Consider the following 19323-nt stretch of genomic DNA (forward strand, 5'->3'; position numbering starts at 1 on the left):
GCGTTTAGTTTGTTTTAGAGACGTTCTGCCACATAGTAGTCAGAGATCACTCATTCAAAACCACTGCTCATCATTACCTTCATCAAGTTTATGTGGCTAAATTGTTAGCAAACTGTTGCTTATTTACATATGCAGTAGACACAGAGCAACTATATGTTTCTGCCCACCTGATGAATCCAAGTCCAAAAGTCCCTCTCTTTTAGCTCTATTTCTGGTCTCTACGGTCATTTGATACATTGCTCTTATTATGGAAATTGTAGCATGTTTTAATTATAGCTGCTCTAAAAAAAATTCTAAGAATATACCAAACATAGACAAACTGCAAAGAACTGGCATAAGTTGAAGCTCACCAGCAGGAGAAAGAACCATTTTAATTTTTGGTCATAGTGGGAAAAGCACAGGTGTAGCTATAACATTAATAATGGTTGCATCCCTGTTGCGTGTGCAAGTTCTAGGGCTCTTGTATTGTATGTGTTGTCTCATGGGCATGGCTACTGGGACAATCAAATAGAACGGTTTCATCATTAATTGTATCTATTGCCTGTTGTGTCCTTCCACAGAAGTACAGCCTTGAAAATGAGCACAGTCTAAAACTGGTTATTAAAGCACTGCTGCCATTTGTAAAACATCTGAATCAAAAGCTGGGGCAGAGCAATGCATGCAAGCTGCACCTGTTAGCTGTGAAATAAAGAAATATTAACATTGACTCTCTTTCTTATATCCTCTGGCCTTCAACTGACTATGTGCATTGCACACTGTTACACATGGTCTGCGATGGTATGAAGAGTCATCTGTTGCGATTCATTAGGTTTGATTACTCTGTATTATTGTCAAGGCATAAAGCAATGGCGCCCCCATTGTAATGATGCCCCTATATCACACGACTAATTAAATTAGGTCAAAGTCTAACCGCTTGCCTAGGCCCCCTAGTTCAATATATAGAACATGACTATAGAAAGCTATGGTGAGCTGAGTGTAGAGTTCTACCTCCTCCATCCTGAGAAGAAATGGAGCCTTAAAGAATGCTGCAATATCTCACTCCTCTCAGGATTTGCACTACAGCTTTGCAGGGAGGATTAAAACCTTTCTGACGGCAAAGAGTCTCTAGTCCGCCCAGCCTCATCTATCTCCACATTTTTGCCTAGCATTGACTTTCTAGACTTTACTGAGAAATTGTGTGTGGGAGCAAAATAATACTGATAGTTTTGTGTACTTTACCTCTACCTAAAAGTGTAGGCCTACGCAGTACAAGATACAATGTTTAGCTACATTTAACTGATGATATTTTCCAGGGTGACCTAATGATGTTATGTGCAGCACTCGTATCATCAACTCCATGCTCGATGCAGAGCTAAAATTGCTTAAAGCATTGAGCAACCTTTCTCAAAGACCAAGGTCATGTTGAAAATGGGATACTGCTCTCCAAATATGGTGCATATTTACGTATAGTGAAATAAAGGGTGAGTAACACTACCTGTCTCTATCTCAAACATGTATTTACAATCAAACATTATCTCTATTGTGTGTATTTTAGAAAAACAAATAAGAAATGGATTTGTGTGGAATTCATTTGTTTAAACTTAAAGCCAAATCACATACAGAAGTGAACCCAGTGTTTCCCAACGGAGCCCTGCTCCCCTCCTGAAATTCAAGGCTTGTTTTTTTTCTCGAGTAAAAATAATAATATATATTTTTATTCACAACTCACTTTTCAAACATTACCAATACAATGGAATAGTTGTTGTATCATGTTAGTACTTGTGTTAGAACATATGTCAATCATTTTGTAACAGGTTCCAATCTTGTGTTTTGAATTTATTTGTAATTAGATTATGCCTTATAAAATCTATACATAGTGTGCCCTCTCACAATTTATAGTCTACATGTCTCTCTAACACCTGCTTCTTTCTTATCGTCCTTCATCTGATCAGTAGATCTTGAGTCAGTTGCACTTTCTTTAGTTCCTTCATGTTTCTGTCTCCATTGTTCAAAAACAAAGAAAGAGGGAGCACAGATCTAGCACACTAACAGGTGAAAAGAGATGTGAAGTGTGCGTAAATGCTTTTTACAGAATTTGTGAGGTAGGTAAAACGATGCCTGTACGCAACTCTATAGTTGTGTTTCCATTCAATTTTGCATCAACTGGTTTGAAGTGATTAAACTAAGCTAAGTAAAGCGTAGTTTCCGTCAGAAGTTGGACACATTGCAGACAATGGAAACAGCTGATCATTCATGTGTGTGAAATGCTTGCTACGTCAGAACTTATTCGGCAGAAAAACACCTTAAGCAAGCTCAAATCTTGTTTGTGCAATTGAGGAAGTTTTTTTCTATTTTTTTAGTTTCCATCCAGCTTTTCTAATGCGATACCTAAAATGCGAATAAAAATATGTTTATGGAAAAATGTATGGTAGTACCGTGAGAGTGGTAGTAATCTGTTCTCAAAGTCAAAAGCATCGCAAGTTAATGACCCAAAATTGGTATCTTGGAGCCCTAACAATGTTAGAAGTGACGCTACAACAGAAAGTGTTCGGTGCTTCCTGAAGACAAAAGGTAGAAAGATAGCTAGTGTAGACAGCGGTGAATATATCTAAATTAATTTGGACACCTCTGGGACTCAACTGTCAGGGACCAGTTTACAGTCTCGACCCTGCCTTTGAAGTACAATTTTAAACAAATGCCTGATGACGAACCCTGACATCTATTTAAAGTTTTTCACTGCACATAACAGCTCACTGTCTCCCACCAATCCCAATTTACCACCAACACACCCCGGGGCCTGTGCCAAAATAACAAGAGCAGCTTGTCAAGCATGAGTGAAAATGAATGAGTGTTATTACATAATCCTCCATAAACAATTTGTCTACTGTAAGCACAGAGGGTGAGACAGCCAGATAGAGGAAGAGGAAGACATTAGGGTGTTGTTCAGTTTCAATTGACTCAGAAAGGGTGGGCATTATGCAAGAAATCCAGGCGATGCTTCTGTTAAAGTTTGTGTCGGGCTCTGTCTTTTGGTAACATTAAAACGGGTCTCAGGTTAAAGCAGAGAAACTTGTAGATTTGACAGCTGAGCTTTTGGCATTTCAAAGAAATTGACCCCTCTGTATTCAATTATCTCCTCCACAAACTGTATTCACTTCCATGTGATAATGATCAAATCAGATAGAAAGAATGTAGTCTAGAATTTGTAGTTTGTTCATTGTCTTTGTTGAACCGTCATGTCTGAAAGCCTGTGGTAGTGACTTGTAGCTGATACCAGTGCGTTGAGATATGTCATCATTTCTCTTTGCAGTTCACACTGCTGTGGAAATGTTTGCTCAGCTAGCACAAGTTTCAGTTCAGCAGAAAAAAAACTATGAAAATATCATTTTGAAATGATAAAAACAAAAAAATGTAAAATCCACTTTTCCGTCAGTATAATCTTAACACTCATCTTCCAAATAAAGTATGCAATGTTTCCCCTAGGTGTATTGCTTTGGGAGGACGGGGTGCGAGTGGCGAGGTTTTATTTTTAGTTCGCTCCTCTCCTTTCCTCCGCTCTGTCTCTGACTAGTTGTGTGCGCACGTGTGTGTGTGTGTGTGTGTGTCGGGAGCACAAAACAGAGCGGAGGAGAGAATGTGAATGCGCAAAGTAGAGACTACACACTGAAACGTGCACATACATAACATAAGTGTTTAGTTTATTTAATAGAAGAGCATCTGTTCAATGTGAAAAGTGAGTTGTGAATATAAAAAATATAAAAATCCAGAAAAAAATAAAACATCTTGAATTTCAGAGGGGGCGTTTGTATGGCAAAAAAGATTTTTCAGTGTGAAAACGGATGTAATAATATGTCTAATATTGCTTTTATTTCTTCCTCTTCATTGGTATTTTTTTCCATTATGTTTTGATTTTATCCCCTAATTTAACTCTATGTTTTTCTATTGTCAACTAATCCTATGTGCAAGTGCAAAAAAACAATGAATGTTTCCAACTAACAAGTATTGTGAGATCAAAACCGGATATATCTTGTGCCTCTGTCCGAAAAACAAATCACTGAGCCACACTGTTGTACTGTGTGATATGTTCCTTCATTACCATGAACACACACACACACACACACACACACACACACACACACACACACACACACACACACACACACACACACACACACAGTATATGCGTGCAAGCACAGTCAGAACCCAATAGTTCAACAGTACAATAGTTAATTTTGACTAAACCCCACATACACAGTCATGCTGCCCCAACTACTGACTGTAACACCAAATGTGGATTAATCTGCAGATGAAAATAGTCCCCAAAAAATTATCTATTTCTTCCTGCTTGAGTAATGTATGATAACAACTCTAGTGGCCACCTGTTTTAGGAAAATGTTGAGTTTTTTGTAAAAATGTGCATCTTCAGTAGGAACCAATGGGATTGGGTAAGAGTGCAACCGACAAGTGGATGGACCAACATATTGTTGTTTTTGTGTCCAATCAAGGAATTTGTTGATAATACAAATATATATAATATACATTTTTATATTACCATTTGTATTTGAGCTATTTTGTCATATTATATAAGATAGTTATATTTAAAATGTACTTTGGATAAGAAAATGTTTCCAAAATAGGCTGTAATATAGAAGTAGAAATGTTAGCCCTTTTCCTAATTCCCTTACTCCAGCTTTTTCCCTTTTCAGATGCAGTACTTCTTTTCATTAGTATGCTAATGATAGATGACTGTACTTTGCCTATGAAAGGATCACTATAGCTTTAAAAAGTCTGGTGTAGATCATATCTGAAAACTTTAATGATTATAAATGTGAGGTAGTTAAATATGGCTCAGGTGAAACTGTAGAAATCCATAAAACTAAAACTTTCGCAACCTTGCAACGAGACCACACAGACACTCTGGGATACAAATAGAGAAGGACAAATAAAGTTCAAAAGCAGGAGAGCAAAATAACATGTCATATATTTAGAAAAAGCGTCGATTGGTCAAATTAAATGTGAAACTCTTGTGGCTTTCTGCTCAGGCAAAAAGCGACAGAGGTCACTGTTAGTCTTCCTTTCGAAGGTCACAGATTGTTGAACATCAGCTGAAGATGGAGGAAACAGAGAGATAGGATGCTACAGCTGGTTGCCCATGGCGCTGGGCAGAGAGAGAGCGAGAGAGAGTGAGAGAGAAGGGTGGGGGAGAGGGGGAGGGGAGGAAGAGAAGGAGGGTTGGAGTATCTTGTCAGAGCGTTTCTATTTTTACTCTTCGACCTCACTGACTGTCACACCCAGTCCACCCCTTCTCGATCCCTCGATCCCTCACTCGCTGAGTCTCTTTGTTTCCACGGCAACCGCCTCCCATGTCACCCTGACAACGCGCACCCCCCCCCCCACCAAACCCACCAATCTCCATTGCAGTGATTATTACGGTGCCGCAGCGACACAGAGAGTCTGAGCAGGAGAGGGGAAGACGTGACGTGGATAAAGGAGACAGAAAGGGCAAAGAGATGGAGGGAGAGGAAAAAGAGAGGGATGGAGGGGGGGAGAAAAGGGCAAAGAGAGAGGGGAAGAACGAGTAAGATGGAGGAGGGCGGACAGAGGTGCTGAGAAAGGCAGAGGAATCCGGGAATAGATAAAGATGAGATATGATGAAGGGCAACAGATGAAGGAAGAAGGGGAGGAAAGGGGAAAGCAAGGTGGAAGTAGGGAAGTGGGGGCAAAGGGAGATTATAATGAAGTGAATACAGAGATGAAGGAGTCTAAAGCGGAATGGGAGTGGAGATAAAGATAGAGATTGGGGGGGGGGGAAAGGAGGGAGAAAAGGAGGACAAGTAGAAATAAATAATTTCTAAAAAAAACTTTCCACTAGCCCATTTATTACTTCCATCACTTTAATCTGGTCTGAAATTGGTTAAAAAGGCACACGTATAGTATCCAACTAGAGGAGTTAGGATTAAAGAAAAGGTGTAGTGACCTAATGTTGCTAAATTCACGAAAACATCAGTTATAAGAGCTACATAACTACTTCAAACTAAAAAAGAGAAGATTGGCAGCTTCTCCTAGCTTCTCTAATATGCTACGTGTCAATAATTCAGATTTGGCAGGAAAGCAGGAGGAATGCAGAAGAACTTTAAGGCATTCTGGGAACAGCAGATGGGAAGCAGCAAAAGACAAAATAATCACTATAAAAATACAGTAAAGAGGAAAGACAAGGAATAGGGCAAAAGATGTGATGAAGAAAATAAAATAGATAGATACAGGTGCCCTGTATGAGATCCTGCTGTGTGCAGTGCTCGAGTTGGGCTCACTCATGAAGAAAATTACGCTTTAAAAGAGATCGTAAAGCAGGATTCCATTAACCCAGCAGACACCGGCCTCATGCAGGGAGAAGATACCGTACAGAGCCATTACAAGCAGTACAATTAAATGAGCCCTCATCACGAATGCTCAGTCTAGTATCTAAGGAGAGAATAACGTGATGACAGACAGAACTGACTCGTGGGGTTTTTCATTATCCTGCTAAGGCTATGATGATGAATACTCCTATAGACCTGTTACAGATGTCATGCACCTTAAAGGAACACATCTCCTACAATCCTGTCATTATTTATTTATTCCTCTAAGACATTTTAAGACATCACCTTTTTTCACTATTTTCTGACATTTTATAGACCAAACGATTAAGCAATTAATAATGAATGAATGACAATGATCGTAAATGTCTGCCCTAATATTGATAATTGGAATGTTACAAAGATAACAATATACCAACAGAGAGCAATTTATTTGAACATAAACATATAACATTAACAAACAATGTTGTTTCTTGATGTTATATATGTTGTATTCTCTGTTACACACAGTTGTGACACTATTTCTAAGTGACCTCAAATCTAGTTTGGTTTCTCTGTATTGAAATGTCTTTGTACTTATCTGCCAACATATACTGATACCAATATATCTGCAATAAGCTAGTGTCTGTATGATTCATGCTGTATGTACAACATTCAGCAGAAGGGCAGCAACTAATGCTAATTTTTTATTATTGATGGTAACTCTTGATCATTTCTTCGATTTATGCAAAGTCAAGCTGACGTCTGAGAAATGTGTCAGAGAAATGTGATTTTTAATTTACCACACTACCATTTCCTCGCAGGAACAAGCTCAAGCAGAAATAAAGAATCTTTACATGAAACTCATCACTGTAACCAAATACTCGATTAGGATTTGGAGACATTCCTAATCCTGTCTCATGCTCCACAGTTACTTTCCTTAGCCACCAGATGCCATTTGTTTCTGCTCAGCTTTAGCTACAGTAGTTTGTGTTCAGAGCTGCAGTTCTCCCAGCAGACACCTGATGGAGCCAACGGTCAGGGCTGAGACTCAACAACACCCAAATGCTTTACAACCGACACACACTGCAACACAATTATTTCTGCAACGTTAGACAGCCGACCACAACACACGTTCGTCCCCAGTGATTATCTCAATTTGAAGTATCACTTTGATTCAATCTCACTGGGTCGCTCTCAAAGACAAAACCAGGTTATTGCGTCGTGTGTGTGTGTGTGTGTGTGTGTGTGTGTGTGTGTGTGTGTGTGTGTGTGTGTGTGTGTGTGTGTGTGTGTATTCCAGATTTCACTCACAGGAAAACTCCTTTGCTACTCCTTTGCTTTGATTACATGAATGTTTTCTCTCTCTCTCTCACACACATGTGCACAGTTTATCTGGCTGATTGCTGACCATGCAGCAGGACACCCACACACACCCACACACATCCACACTCACACCCACAGACACGGAAGCTTCTAAATATACATAGACACAGGCATGACAGCCCATTTTACAGGCCACACACGCCTGCATGGTAAAAAGTGAGGGTGCCCTTGCCTTATGTAAGGGTGAAATAACCCCAGACATCAATATTGTATGTGAGAGAAGATAGGGAGATGTGAAGGCAGAAAGCAAGTTTATAAATAGAGACACAGCCGGAAGAAAGAAATAGACGCAGGTAGAAAAGCAGAGGGGCCGAGCAGATGTATACCAGACATGACACCAAGGAAGCAGTCAGCTGTCAATACCTCTATTACAGTCCAGCCACTGATTCCCAGTCTCACTGGGCAACAAAAGCACTACATCTGCACTGTTGACTCCACATGTGTGCCTTATGATGCTTGAAGTCTCACTAACTGCTGGTTTATATGGTACAACATTTTAGCGCAAATGGCTGCCATCACTGTGCAGGAGTTATTATGTGGATTTTGCTATTGAACTAATAGATCAGACTAAGTGTATGGCTGCATATCCAAAAGCCAAAAGACAATGATTTCATTAGATATCAATAAATGTCTACGTTACAAGAGAATAAAATCTCTTTTTAAAAGTGGTGCAACACATCTGCTACAACTTCCATAGAAAATATTTTAATGTTTGTGGTTTATGTGCAATTAACACAGTTATTCAAACTTAATCAACAATGTTTGGGAATTGGGCTGCAGAAACGCTACAGCAATGAGCAGCAAGTTTAAAAGAGTATGAGTATTAGAAAGATCCACAAACTTAGTGATTCCAACTTCATGGGCTAATGAATATTAAAAGCTCAATGTGTGCTAGTACGGTTTGAAAAATAGCACACTGGACTGTGTTAATAAGCTCCATTTGTCAAATCCCGTGAAGTTTGGGTGACTGTGCTGTAGCAGCACCATCTGAGTCAAGTCCAGCACTGAGGGAGGACCGGCTATAGAGCAACATATTCACCCTGGGACAACTTAGTGCCTGACTGAATACACAGAGTAGACAGCCAGGGTGGTGCTGTCCTCTGCAACAGAAAAAGCATTTCAACAAACACAAAGACGCACAGACTGAAAGCTCTGAGGTGAATGAAGAGCCGCAGAGTTTCTCTCGGAGTTTCTCTTATTGCGACAGTTAAATATAAATCTATTTGTTAAAACTGCATTTGCCAATGCCTCACATATCCCTGAACTGAGAATAGTCCAACACCATTTCATGTGGTGTGAAGTATATCGTCATACTTTTCCAAACAAGGCCATCTGGTCGACACTGGAAGGCATGTTGTGTTGAAAACAGCTTACTAACATAATGGCAATGATATTAGTCTCATTTATTTGCAGCTTTCACTGGGTGTAAAGCGATAGTAATAAAATGACAATTCCTTAACCGTAACTGACTGATAGTGTCGGAAATGCTGACCCATAAAAACCATAACGAGAGACTGTGATGAAATATTCACATATTCCTTACATAGCTGCACCAGATGTGCATGGCATCTGGGATAGCTGCAGCAGTATAGCGCCATGCCCTTTTCCATTTATAAAATGGTTTTCACAACATTATGTATGCAAAACCAGCATTGGCAAAGTAGTCTCAAGATTTTCATCTAAGAAAAACAAACCAGGGGTCAAACCCGTTCATGGAAGATAAATGTTAACAGTTAGAAAAGTGTTATTTTTGCAACAAAAAAAAACTTGACCTCAATGGAACATAGACAAGTTTGACTGGTCAAAGCAGGAAAAGCACAAGTGTAAATAATGATATTAACAATGGCTCCATTCAATTAAGTGTCCCAGTAAGCCATGGGCTAGTGAGGACCATCAGGACCATGGAGCCACCATTAATAGAATTAATTCTAAATTTGCTTTTCCTGCTTTGACAAGTCAAAATGTCTTCCAAAAAATATAACTGAAAAACATTTGCCGTTTTATATAAATAATTCCCATTTGTTTAACTGTCATCACATTTGGAATGCAATTCCAGAGTCCTCAAATAGTGTCACAAAAGTTGGTGCAAAATCAACTTTAGAGGGTGACATACTTTTGATATGAATAATTGATGATAATATTTCAGCTCCAGGTCACTAATACATTATAGTGACCTTCAGTATGTCCTTATGCACAGCATAACTTGCTGACATCCCGGGTGGCCCCTAACGGGCGGCTTGTGAATGGAAGTTTATATATAATAAAATAAATATTACATTAGTATTACATGTGTTATAAAGAAGTTCAGAAATAGTAGTTTTGAAGAATTTTACAGTTTTTCTCACTTTCCCAGAGTCAGAAACTAATAAAGGCCTACAGTTTGACAAACCTGCAGTTTTGTCAAACAGCAATATTACAGTATCTTGGCTCAATTGTTCATTCTACGGGATCCACTAACATAATCATGAAGCTTTGTCCCAGGGGAGGCCCACAGTCTCGTACTTTATAAAACCCTAACTCTAAAGTGTAATTACATGGCCTTACAAGGGTTAGTTCCAAAACGACATCCTTGGGTTAATACAGCTTCGCTCCAAGTAACATCAGGTGCCACGACCCCAGTACACCGGCTGACAAGTCCAGGTCATTTTCTAATGCAAGCACATTTCACCTACTGAGACTTACATTTAGGATGTAGGTTGTACCAGAATAAGATAATATGATGATTTATGTTCTGCTATCAACTTAAATGAAGACACAAAATGCATTTCAACATTAAAGCCACATTAGACAGTTCCAAAAACTCAATTGACTCTATTATTTATATGCAAATCCTTCACTGCCTTATTTGTTGAAAACACACAGGAATGTGTAAATATATGAAATATCTATTCACCACACAATCACAGTACTATCACCGTGGGGTCAGGGATATCAATCCCCAACAAAGTTCAAATATGAGAATAAAATATGCAAACTGTAAAAAGAGAAAACTTGTCTTACCTGTTGTTTAAGGTCACATGATTGGCGGCATTATGAAACAGAAAAAAAGGAAGGGGTAGAGAAAGAAAAAGATCATGTTCAGCCAGTTCAGAATCAGCTTCAATGCATTAAAGACATCAAGTCAAACAATACCTCAGCGTTAGAACTTATAATACAATATGTAAATCATGAATGTGCTTCAAAACACCAGTTACAATTTCTGAAAGTTACAGGACGTTTTAAAGACTACAGGATATTTTAGAGATGCTACTATGTCAAAATAAAAGCCTACTATGGTGTTGAGTATTTGGGCGGGTTTTAGTGGTGAGAAAAGGCTGAGGAGAAGCATAGAGAGAGAATCACACTGGAAAATAAAGCTTCATTCAGAAGCCTGTGGGATGTCGACATTATTCAGGATTGAAACCCAGCATTATCAGGAGGAAGAAGCATTAGACTGACCCCAGTGTACAAGAGGTCAGGCAGGCCGAGAGGGCAGACATCAGACTGCTGGTTACTACATGGTTGCTACACTCATGGGGGAAGTTATGTCATACACATGATTCTTTTAGTCTGCAGTTCTGTCTGTTGTAATAACGACTGGGGGAAACCCTGATTTAAGGTGATTTAATTTGTTTGATTTAGGATAACATATCAGACAAGCACACTAATTGAGGACTATGTTTTAAACAGGCACAAAACACAGATTATTATTTTTTTTACTTATAAACTGCTCTGTATCTTAGCTTGAAGGTTTTGTTCTTAACCTTGAACATACACTCAGTGGCCACTACTTTAGGTACAATGATGATGTTGCAAAGGGCTGCATTATATTCAGAGATATTTCTAATCCTCTGCCCCTCTCATGTACACGTGTAAATGGGGAGGACAAACAATTAGAAACACAAGATAATCAAGTCAAGATAATGTAGTTCACTCCGAACACCACTTTTAACTTTGACCTCAATAATAAACATATAATTGAATTTACACATTTCCGTCAAGGTCACCACAAACTGATCAACATAAAGTCATGTCAGAGCTGTTGTGGCACAATATTGTACAGGCTCACCAAATAAAATGGCCACTGAGTGTAATAGTTTGACAAAACATATCTTAACTCAAAGCCCTCTAATAAGGGGGCTTTGAGTTAAGATATTTTTTTGCCACATCTTGCAGCCTTAACCTTTGCATAGGGTTTAGTTAGTTTCATGGAGTTTTCTTCACGTGGCTTATGCAAGGAACTACGGTCCCTGACAGGTGGTTGTATATTGGTGGGGGAAGATATCTTGCAAAGGGAAAATTGAGTTAAGAGATATATTTAAACTGTAACTATTATCTAAGGGGTTCAAATACAGCTAACTACTTAAGAATTCACATAACAGCTGACTGGAGTGTTTGGGAAATATTATCTTACTGTAATCTGGTCTTTAGTGGGTAGCATGTGTCAGATTTGCTGCCTAAATCTGAATGTCCTACAATCTCTTACAATGAGAATCAATCAAACTCTAACTGTGGTCACATACATTGTAACAGTTGCAAAAGAAACACAAAATATAGACACAATAAACCCGAAAAGCATCAAGATAATTGCAGGTTGCACCATGTTTTACATTATTGGTAAACCAATCCACTTTTCTTATTCACAGCCATGTCTACTTTTAAGTTATCTACTACTACACTCATTTTTCTCAATGCAGTTGATAAACTACAACAACTATAGCGTTGACTTTATAAAGCTAAAAGGCATTAGCAAACTAGCTTTGCCATGCAAGGACCCAGGTCATGTGTGTCTTTCTATAGACAGAGAGGAGACAGTGTAGGAGATTACACAGGCAGCTGACAATCAGATGAAACAGTAGACAAGTGGAGCAAGCAAAGATAGTAGAGCTATCAGAAGCAGGTCAGTTGATACAATTGTTATGATCATGGTAACAGATACACAGAGGCAGGCAGAGGGAAATCAAATCAGACAACTTATCGGTTTACCCTCGCAGTTTTGTTAATATAGGGCCCGAGCAGCAAAGTACATTTGTGTCCCATAGTCATGCCAACAGTCAACAGTTAGTAAGAGTGATATATCTGGACACAAATGTTTCTCTGGTACATTTTTGAGATTTCTTAGGGGTTTAGAATGGTGATAAAGAGCAGATTTGTGAGTATGAATATCTTAAAAACAGATTCAAACTTGAGCTGCTGTATATTTATGTCCTGGTTATTACAAATACATAGAGGAAAGGATCAAGCACCAAGCAGGCCTGGTGCTCAATCCACAAACAGAGAGCCATGCATACAGGAAGACAGACAGTAGCTACTTCCTGCTATCCAAGCCTACAATAATTGTTCAAATTTGCCCCATGTTATTCATAATCTTCCCTGTAGTTCACCAACCTTCCAGTGGGGGGAGCTGTGGCGACGAGGACTCCTGGTGCTCTGAGTGTGCAGGGAGAGAAGGAGGGGCTGCGGGGGTGATGGGTGGAGGGGGAGTGGCTGCTGCTGAGCTAAAGGGCGTGGCTACACTTTTAGGGGGAGTGTTTGATGATGGTGTGGGAGTGGCATCGTTCTTACAGGGGGAAGCTGGGGATCTAAGGGGTGTGGCTGAGGTGGTAGCGGACGCAGTAGCTGCGCTTCCCGTGGAGGCTGCTGCTGCTGTACTAACAACAGGAGTGGCTGCAATTGTGCTGGGTGTGGCTGTAGAGGACATGAGTGTGGCTGAGGGGACGAAAGGCTTGGCGTCAACGTTGAGGGCTGATCTGACTGCAATTGTTGGAGCAAGCGTGTCTGCGGCAGCTAACGGTGATGGGCTGGTGGACAGAGCGGAAGTATGAGGAAGGTCTGAAGTAATCTTGGAGGGGTTGAAAACAGAAGTGGCTTGTGAAGCAGGGATGCCGATATCTGATGGGATGGACTTATTCAGGGGAGCCGTAGCAAGGGAGGGGGTGTTGGTGATAGGGGTGGTGGTCTGTGAGTCAGGAGTGGAGCCTGGAGGGGTCTGCAGGACTGAATCCAGGAATGAGAAGGTCTGGGAGACTGGGCTCAAATTGTCCCCTGTCATCAATGCTAGACTAGCACTAACATCCCCAACTAAACTACTCTTGCTAGGAACACTAGTCGCTGCGCTTATGTTAGGTTCAGGTTTGCTAATCGGAACTTTCTCTTCGTTTGTCTTTTGACCATCTTTAGCAGATGAAGGGAAATCGTCTACACACATCGGCTCGTAAGAGCGTGGAGATGAATCAGTTACAAGGCTAACATTGGAAAGGTTGATGAAACTTGTGGGTAATTGTGAAGGGGCAGAGGCCAAAACAGGGCTGGGGTTGGAGTCGGCAGTAGCCCAGGTAGGAGCGACCGTAGCCAGCGCGGGAGAGACGGGCTGCTGGGGCACTCCCCACTGCTCAGGAAGTTTTGCCCGACTCTTATTCTTCTTGCCTTTCACTCTACCTCCTCCTCCACTCTCTCTGATTCCCCACTCCCAGTTCTCCTCCTCGTCCTCGTCCTCCTCTGCCTCCAGTCCGCCTTTATCCTGCATCCCATGCTTGAGTGATTGGCCAAAGTTATTCTCCTGGCCATCCAAGAAGTCGTAGACCTGGTCGTGGCCCTTCCTCTTCTTCTTCCGCCGCCTCTGCTGTTGCTTGTCAGCCTCCCCCCCCGGCCCCACTCTCTTAGGGCTGAGGGGTTCGGAGGCGGAGGAAGTGGGACTGCTGTCTTCCATTGAGCCGGTGGGAGAGAGGACGGGAGCTGCTGAGGGGGGAGGGTTTTATAAGAGGAGGAACCAATCACATACTGTGTCAGAGCCAAAAAGCCATCAGATTGTGGTTACCATAGGTGGTTTTCACTACTTTTTGTCTAAATTGTTTACTAAATTGTTTCATGGCAGTAAATGAGTGCAATGACAGATCTCATCGGAAGTGTAATGTCCATACCAGTTGAAGTGATATGTTGAAGGAGGGGAGCTTGTAGAATCACTAATAACTGAAGGTGTAATATTGTTTTTTGTAGATATGGGCTACCGCAAAATTAGCCGATTCTTCTTACACGGAGTCAGACAAACTTATGGATACAATTTGTTTTTCTTTTGCGTGTAGTTCGATGGTATGTTGAGGCTAAGGACGAGGGTGGGGATCAGGGTTCTTGAAATGTCTATAAACAGATATATGCATATAAAAGCAGAATCTGCAGGCAACGGGACAAGATTTTGGTATCGGTTAGAGGAACACAATGCTAAAATCGGTGGAGTACTCTTTTAAGGGAGCTACTTCGGCCCTGTAGAGGACCATTAATTGAGCGAATGTAGGGTAAAGTCTCACTCAAGCTACCATGGCCTTGCTTGCAGAGATAAACGGCTTCTATGAGTTTGCCTGACTCTGGGTAACATTCCGTCATGTCATGAATACAATAACGCAAAGGAAAGCTCTGTGCTTAAAATATACAAAAAACATGCCAATTACCTGACTACCTAGAGCCCTGATTGAGAAATGACTACAGTATATCACTCATCCTCAAGGATGAAGCAATGTGCAAGAAAAGTCACGCATTGTCTTCCCTGGGTGTTCCCAGCCATAGTAACCATAGTCTGACTGCTTTAAGGCTCATTTTGGCACAACCCTTTGAACATTTTCATAAAATACGATGCATGTGATGGTGCCTGCTTTTATAAATATATTCAACCTGTAATTTACTCACCTGTTACAGACTTTCTATGTTTCAGTAAAAGCTACATTGGATTGAATGTGCATAATCAATTTATATTAAGACAGATATTTACAGGTGCTGTTTTACAGCAACATAATGGTTTAGCACTGAGCATCGGGTGAGAAGAATAAGCTTTCATTTATCTGCTTGGTTGTGTCCCACTTCTCGAATTTACCAAATGTTTATAGTAGCTTTGTAGGAGCAAAGCTCACTGTGACTGGAGGCTATATATATATATATATTACTGTTTACAATGGGATTTTTATATATATATAAAAATTCCAATGAAAACAGTAAAATGAGAGGGAAAACAAGTCAAAAGGTCCATTGGGCTCGTCAGATCATGTTGTGTACATTTTCAATTCTGAAAATTCTAAAATCGACTCTGGATTGGTGTTTTAAGAGAGCATTTTTCAGTAAAACAATGAATATATTGTGTGACTTTCTTTGTGGAAAAACTTGATTCACCTCTTTTAAACATTACCATCATCATCATGACCCAGGGGGCAGAGGTGGTCTTGTGTAGGGAGCAGGCACACACAAAGAGCAAAACAAACACACTGAGGGCAATGGTGCTCTGAAGCAACTTAACAAGGTAAATGAATCAAGCACATTTCAAATAGAATTGAGCATGCATGATTAAAATAAATGCATGCATGTCTGGAGAATCCTGATAAAAAATGTATCATTGTCCCACATGCACATGCACATGGCACATTGAACATATGGAATGTGTTACAAAATCACAACACAATGACACACTTTGCACGTGCAAGCTTTAACAAATCGCTAAAGAAATTCAGCTTGCACTGAAATGATCCCTTCATTTGTCTGTTCCCACTATCGTTTCTTGTTTGGGGATGAAGTCTTCACAGTTGGGTATGGTTTTTATTTCTCAATTATTTCTGACAAGCACTTCATCAGCTCAGAGAGAATGAGAGAGAGAAAGAAGAGCAGGCAGATAGAAACAGACAGATAGAGAGATGGACTGTATAAATAAAACTCTGACCTATACACCCCTCTCAGTCTTTCTCATCATGTCCTCTTCCTGTCTGAATGATTATTCATCTATCTCAGTTTTCATCCTCCTATCTCCTCAATCTGTTTTACATCACTGGATATTAATGTGAATCCAGAAAAAAGGTGCATTCCCCTTTAAATCTGGCACATTTGCCTGTATTTCTAAATTGATTGATTTAATTTAATTGTAGCCATGTGGCCTCTAATGCTTGCCCAGCTATAAACAGCACGAGGACGAGATGAAGCTGGGGCATTACCATCTTTATTTAATGTGATGAAGTTATTAAATGAGAGTACATCTTAATCTGCAGTCTGGAAAACTGCCAAGAGAAACATTAATGTCGGAGCGTTGGCTGCCTCAAATAAATTGCCTATGAAAAAGTGCTGTGTGTGAGAGTTGATCTGAAATGTTGTGCTAAGAGGTTTCATGTCACTGAATCCCACTGGCTCTCGCACAGAGACAGGAGCAAGTGTGAAGAGGACTTTAAGTCCAAGCACAGAAATATAGTTGGAGAAGAGCGGAAGGCTGCTCGGTAAATATATCGTCAGTGTCCTGCAGAAGTCTTTTCCTCTACACTGTAAGTCTTAAGACATACAACGCACCGGGGTAACACAAAGTGGTGAATTAGGTGGGTGACATAATGGGTTATTAATAACATTTATTAAGATTTATAAAGCAGGTCACTGGTGGTACTTGTGTTTTTCATATTCCTACTGTCAAAGGAAAATCCCTGATTTTAGATACAACCCCATCAAACAGCAAAACATATTTTGAATCTTTTGGCCCAACAGAGCATTAACTAAGCCAATTGGACTACAAACTCCCTTTGTGAAACAAATACCTTTTTATAAAAGGTTTTGTGTTTTTGTTTTTTGCTTCATTAGATACCCAGTGATGTGAGACAGGAAGAAGAAGAAAGACACGACGTGCCAGGACTCCGAATGGTTCTCTCTGCCTGCCAACAGGAACAAACTACTCATACTCAACTACCCTCACAAAAGCTTAAGAGGAAGACATTTTAGAGAAATTACTGTTTCATTCATTTCTTAACACGAACCATTAAATGCCAAATGTCCTCATCGGTAATGTAGATGTCAGAAGACTTTACCTGAGATTGCTCATATAAAGCAACTGTTTCAATAGCAAATGACTTCAATATCAGTGGCATTAAATCACTGGGATGAGTAATAATAGGCCTTTTTTATTGGATGTGGATTCAACTCGACCGGATTTTTAGACGGATTTCTGTGCTTAAAGGTTGCATATTTTTAATATTTAAACAATAACAAAAAATCTGCAATAGTAAGATAAAATATTAGTTTTGCTTATCTAAAGCTTACATTTTATTCTTCATTGTTGTCACCCAAATTACGTAACAGGATTGGCACATTTACAGAATGACTGCAGGTATTTTGTGTGATGGAGCGGTTAGCTAAGCACAGACTTTTATAACAGCAGCAGCATCTAGTTACATCACTATCCTCTTCCCTGAAATTTGAATGGGTTTTCATTCTGAAAACTGAGCGAGATGTGTGGCAGGCATTACAGCAGCTGCTGTTGGGTAACAGACAATCTCTCCTCAATAGAAGACTTCTGTGTAGAGTTCCTGTAATGAACTAGGATATTGACTGTTACATAACAATATGTACTATATTTAGTACACCAACAAGACAGAAGGGAGAGAGATACAAAGTAAGAGCCAGAATAAGAGCATGCTGAATGATTAATATGTTCTACACTATCGCAACTCAGATGCTGAGTCATTTCAAAAGTTCAGTTGAGGGTCCTGTTGTTAAAATCATTTAATGCTGAGAGGAGAGATTGTAAAATTATGTTCAGATGATGAAATTATTAAAAGTATGTGCAGCACTGCATGCATGTCTCTATTACAGAATCTGAAATATGGACACAATTACACAGGAAGACTGCAAAGAGCATGGTGTGTGCTGCTTCATCTCTGTCGTTAAATCCTGTGGGATTTGTGTTTTTGTTGCTCGGCAACCACAAATTCAGTTAACGTTCAGCTGTTGTTCACTCAAGCATGATAAACATTAACAATTCATGATGAAAGGCAAATATATATATATCATTGGGGGCACTAAGTTGCCTATAGGTTTCTTATCAGACTGCAGTAAAGACAAAAAAAGATGGGTTGTCCCGTGTCTCAGGTGTTTGGTCGAGAAAGGCCATGAGTCGACCAGTGACGTCAAAGCAGAGCTGCAACTGTTCCACCTGCAGTGGAAACAACTGGGAGAGGCTGCCCTCTGCTGCTGAAAGCATGTCCTGTGTGATCACGCTCTTACTTTCCTATCACCACCCGCCCCTGCTGCCCTGCTACTGAAACCCAGGGCACATAACATGTGAGATTTTATTTAAGCAGATTTAAGATATGACCAGGATTTAGATTTTCTCAATTTCGTCCAAGGCTCTAACACCCTCCCTGACACATACATGAAAACACCTGCTCGGTATTTTAGTTCTGCGAGTGTCAGGTAAACCTTCTTCAGCTGAGATTTTGTCTAGAAAAGTTAATGAACCCCAGAAACACACTACATATACCGCAAGTTCCTCCTCTCTCCTCCTGACTCCACCCTCCCCTGCTACTACCAGCATACAGCAACACATGCAACCAACCCTCTTTCTGATACCTGCAGAGTGATCCATAGAGTGGATTCCTGGGCCCCCAGAGGAAAACAGATCACTGGTTTTAAAGGGGCTGCTTCCACTGGTGCTTTTGTTTTCCGCACCAAACATGCCCGAACTCTTCTGGGTGTCCATAGCTGACCCCATCCCAGTCTGGCCGAGAGCAGAGCCCATACTGGTCTGGAAGGGTGGCAGGCTGGATCCCATGGTCCCTCCCATCCCAGACTGAGAAAAGCCTGATGGAGGACAGAACACAGAAATATGTCACCATATGCTATACACACTATATAC

At 40.4% G+C, this 19323-nt stretch overlaps 1 protein-coding gene across 4 annotated transcripts in view; it reads right to left on the minus strand.

Annotated features, from left to right (window-relative positions):
- LOC115022203 (microtubule-associated protein 4-like) overlaps window positions 1-19323 on the minus strand; it is an 88335-nt gene that overhangs the window by 36462 nt on the left and 32550 nt on the right. For 3 of the 4 annotated variants that reach the window (XM_029453145.1, XM_029453144.1, XM_029453142.1), the window contains exons 5-6: window positions 19038-19268; window positions 13068-14417 (exon numbers count right to left, since the gene is read on the minus strand). In XM_029453145.1, coding sequence (XP_029309005.1) covers window positions 13068-14417; window positions 19038-19268 — 1581 coding nt within the window. The remainder of the gene's footprint in view (window positions 1-13067; window positions 14418-19037; window positions 19269-19323) is intronic. The other variant, XM_029453143.1, reaches the window with a different exon arrangement.

The sequence above is a fragment of the Cottoperca gobio genome, chromosome 17 (genome assembly GCF_900634415.1).
Source record: "Cottoperca gobio chromosome 17, fCotGob3.1, whole genome shotgun sequence".
Taxonomy (NCBI): domain Eukaryota; kingdom Metazoa; phylum Chordata; class Actinopteri; order Perciformes; family Bovichtidae; genus Cottoperca; species Cottoperca gobio.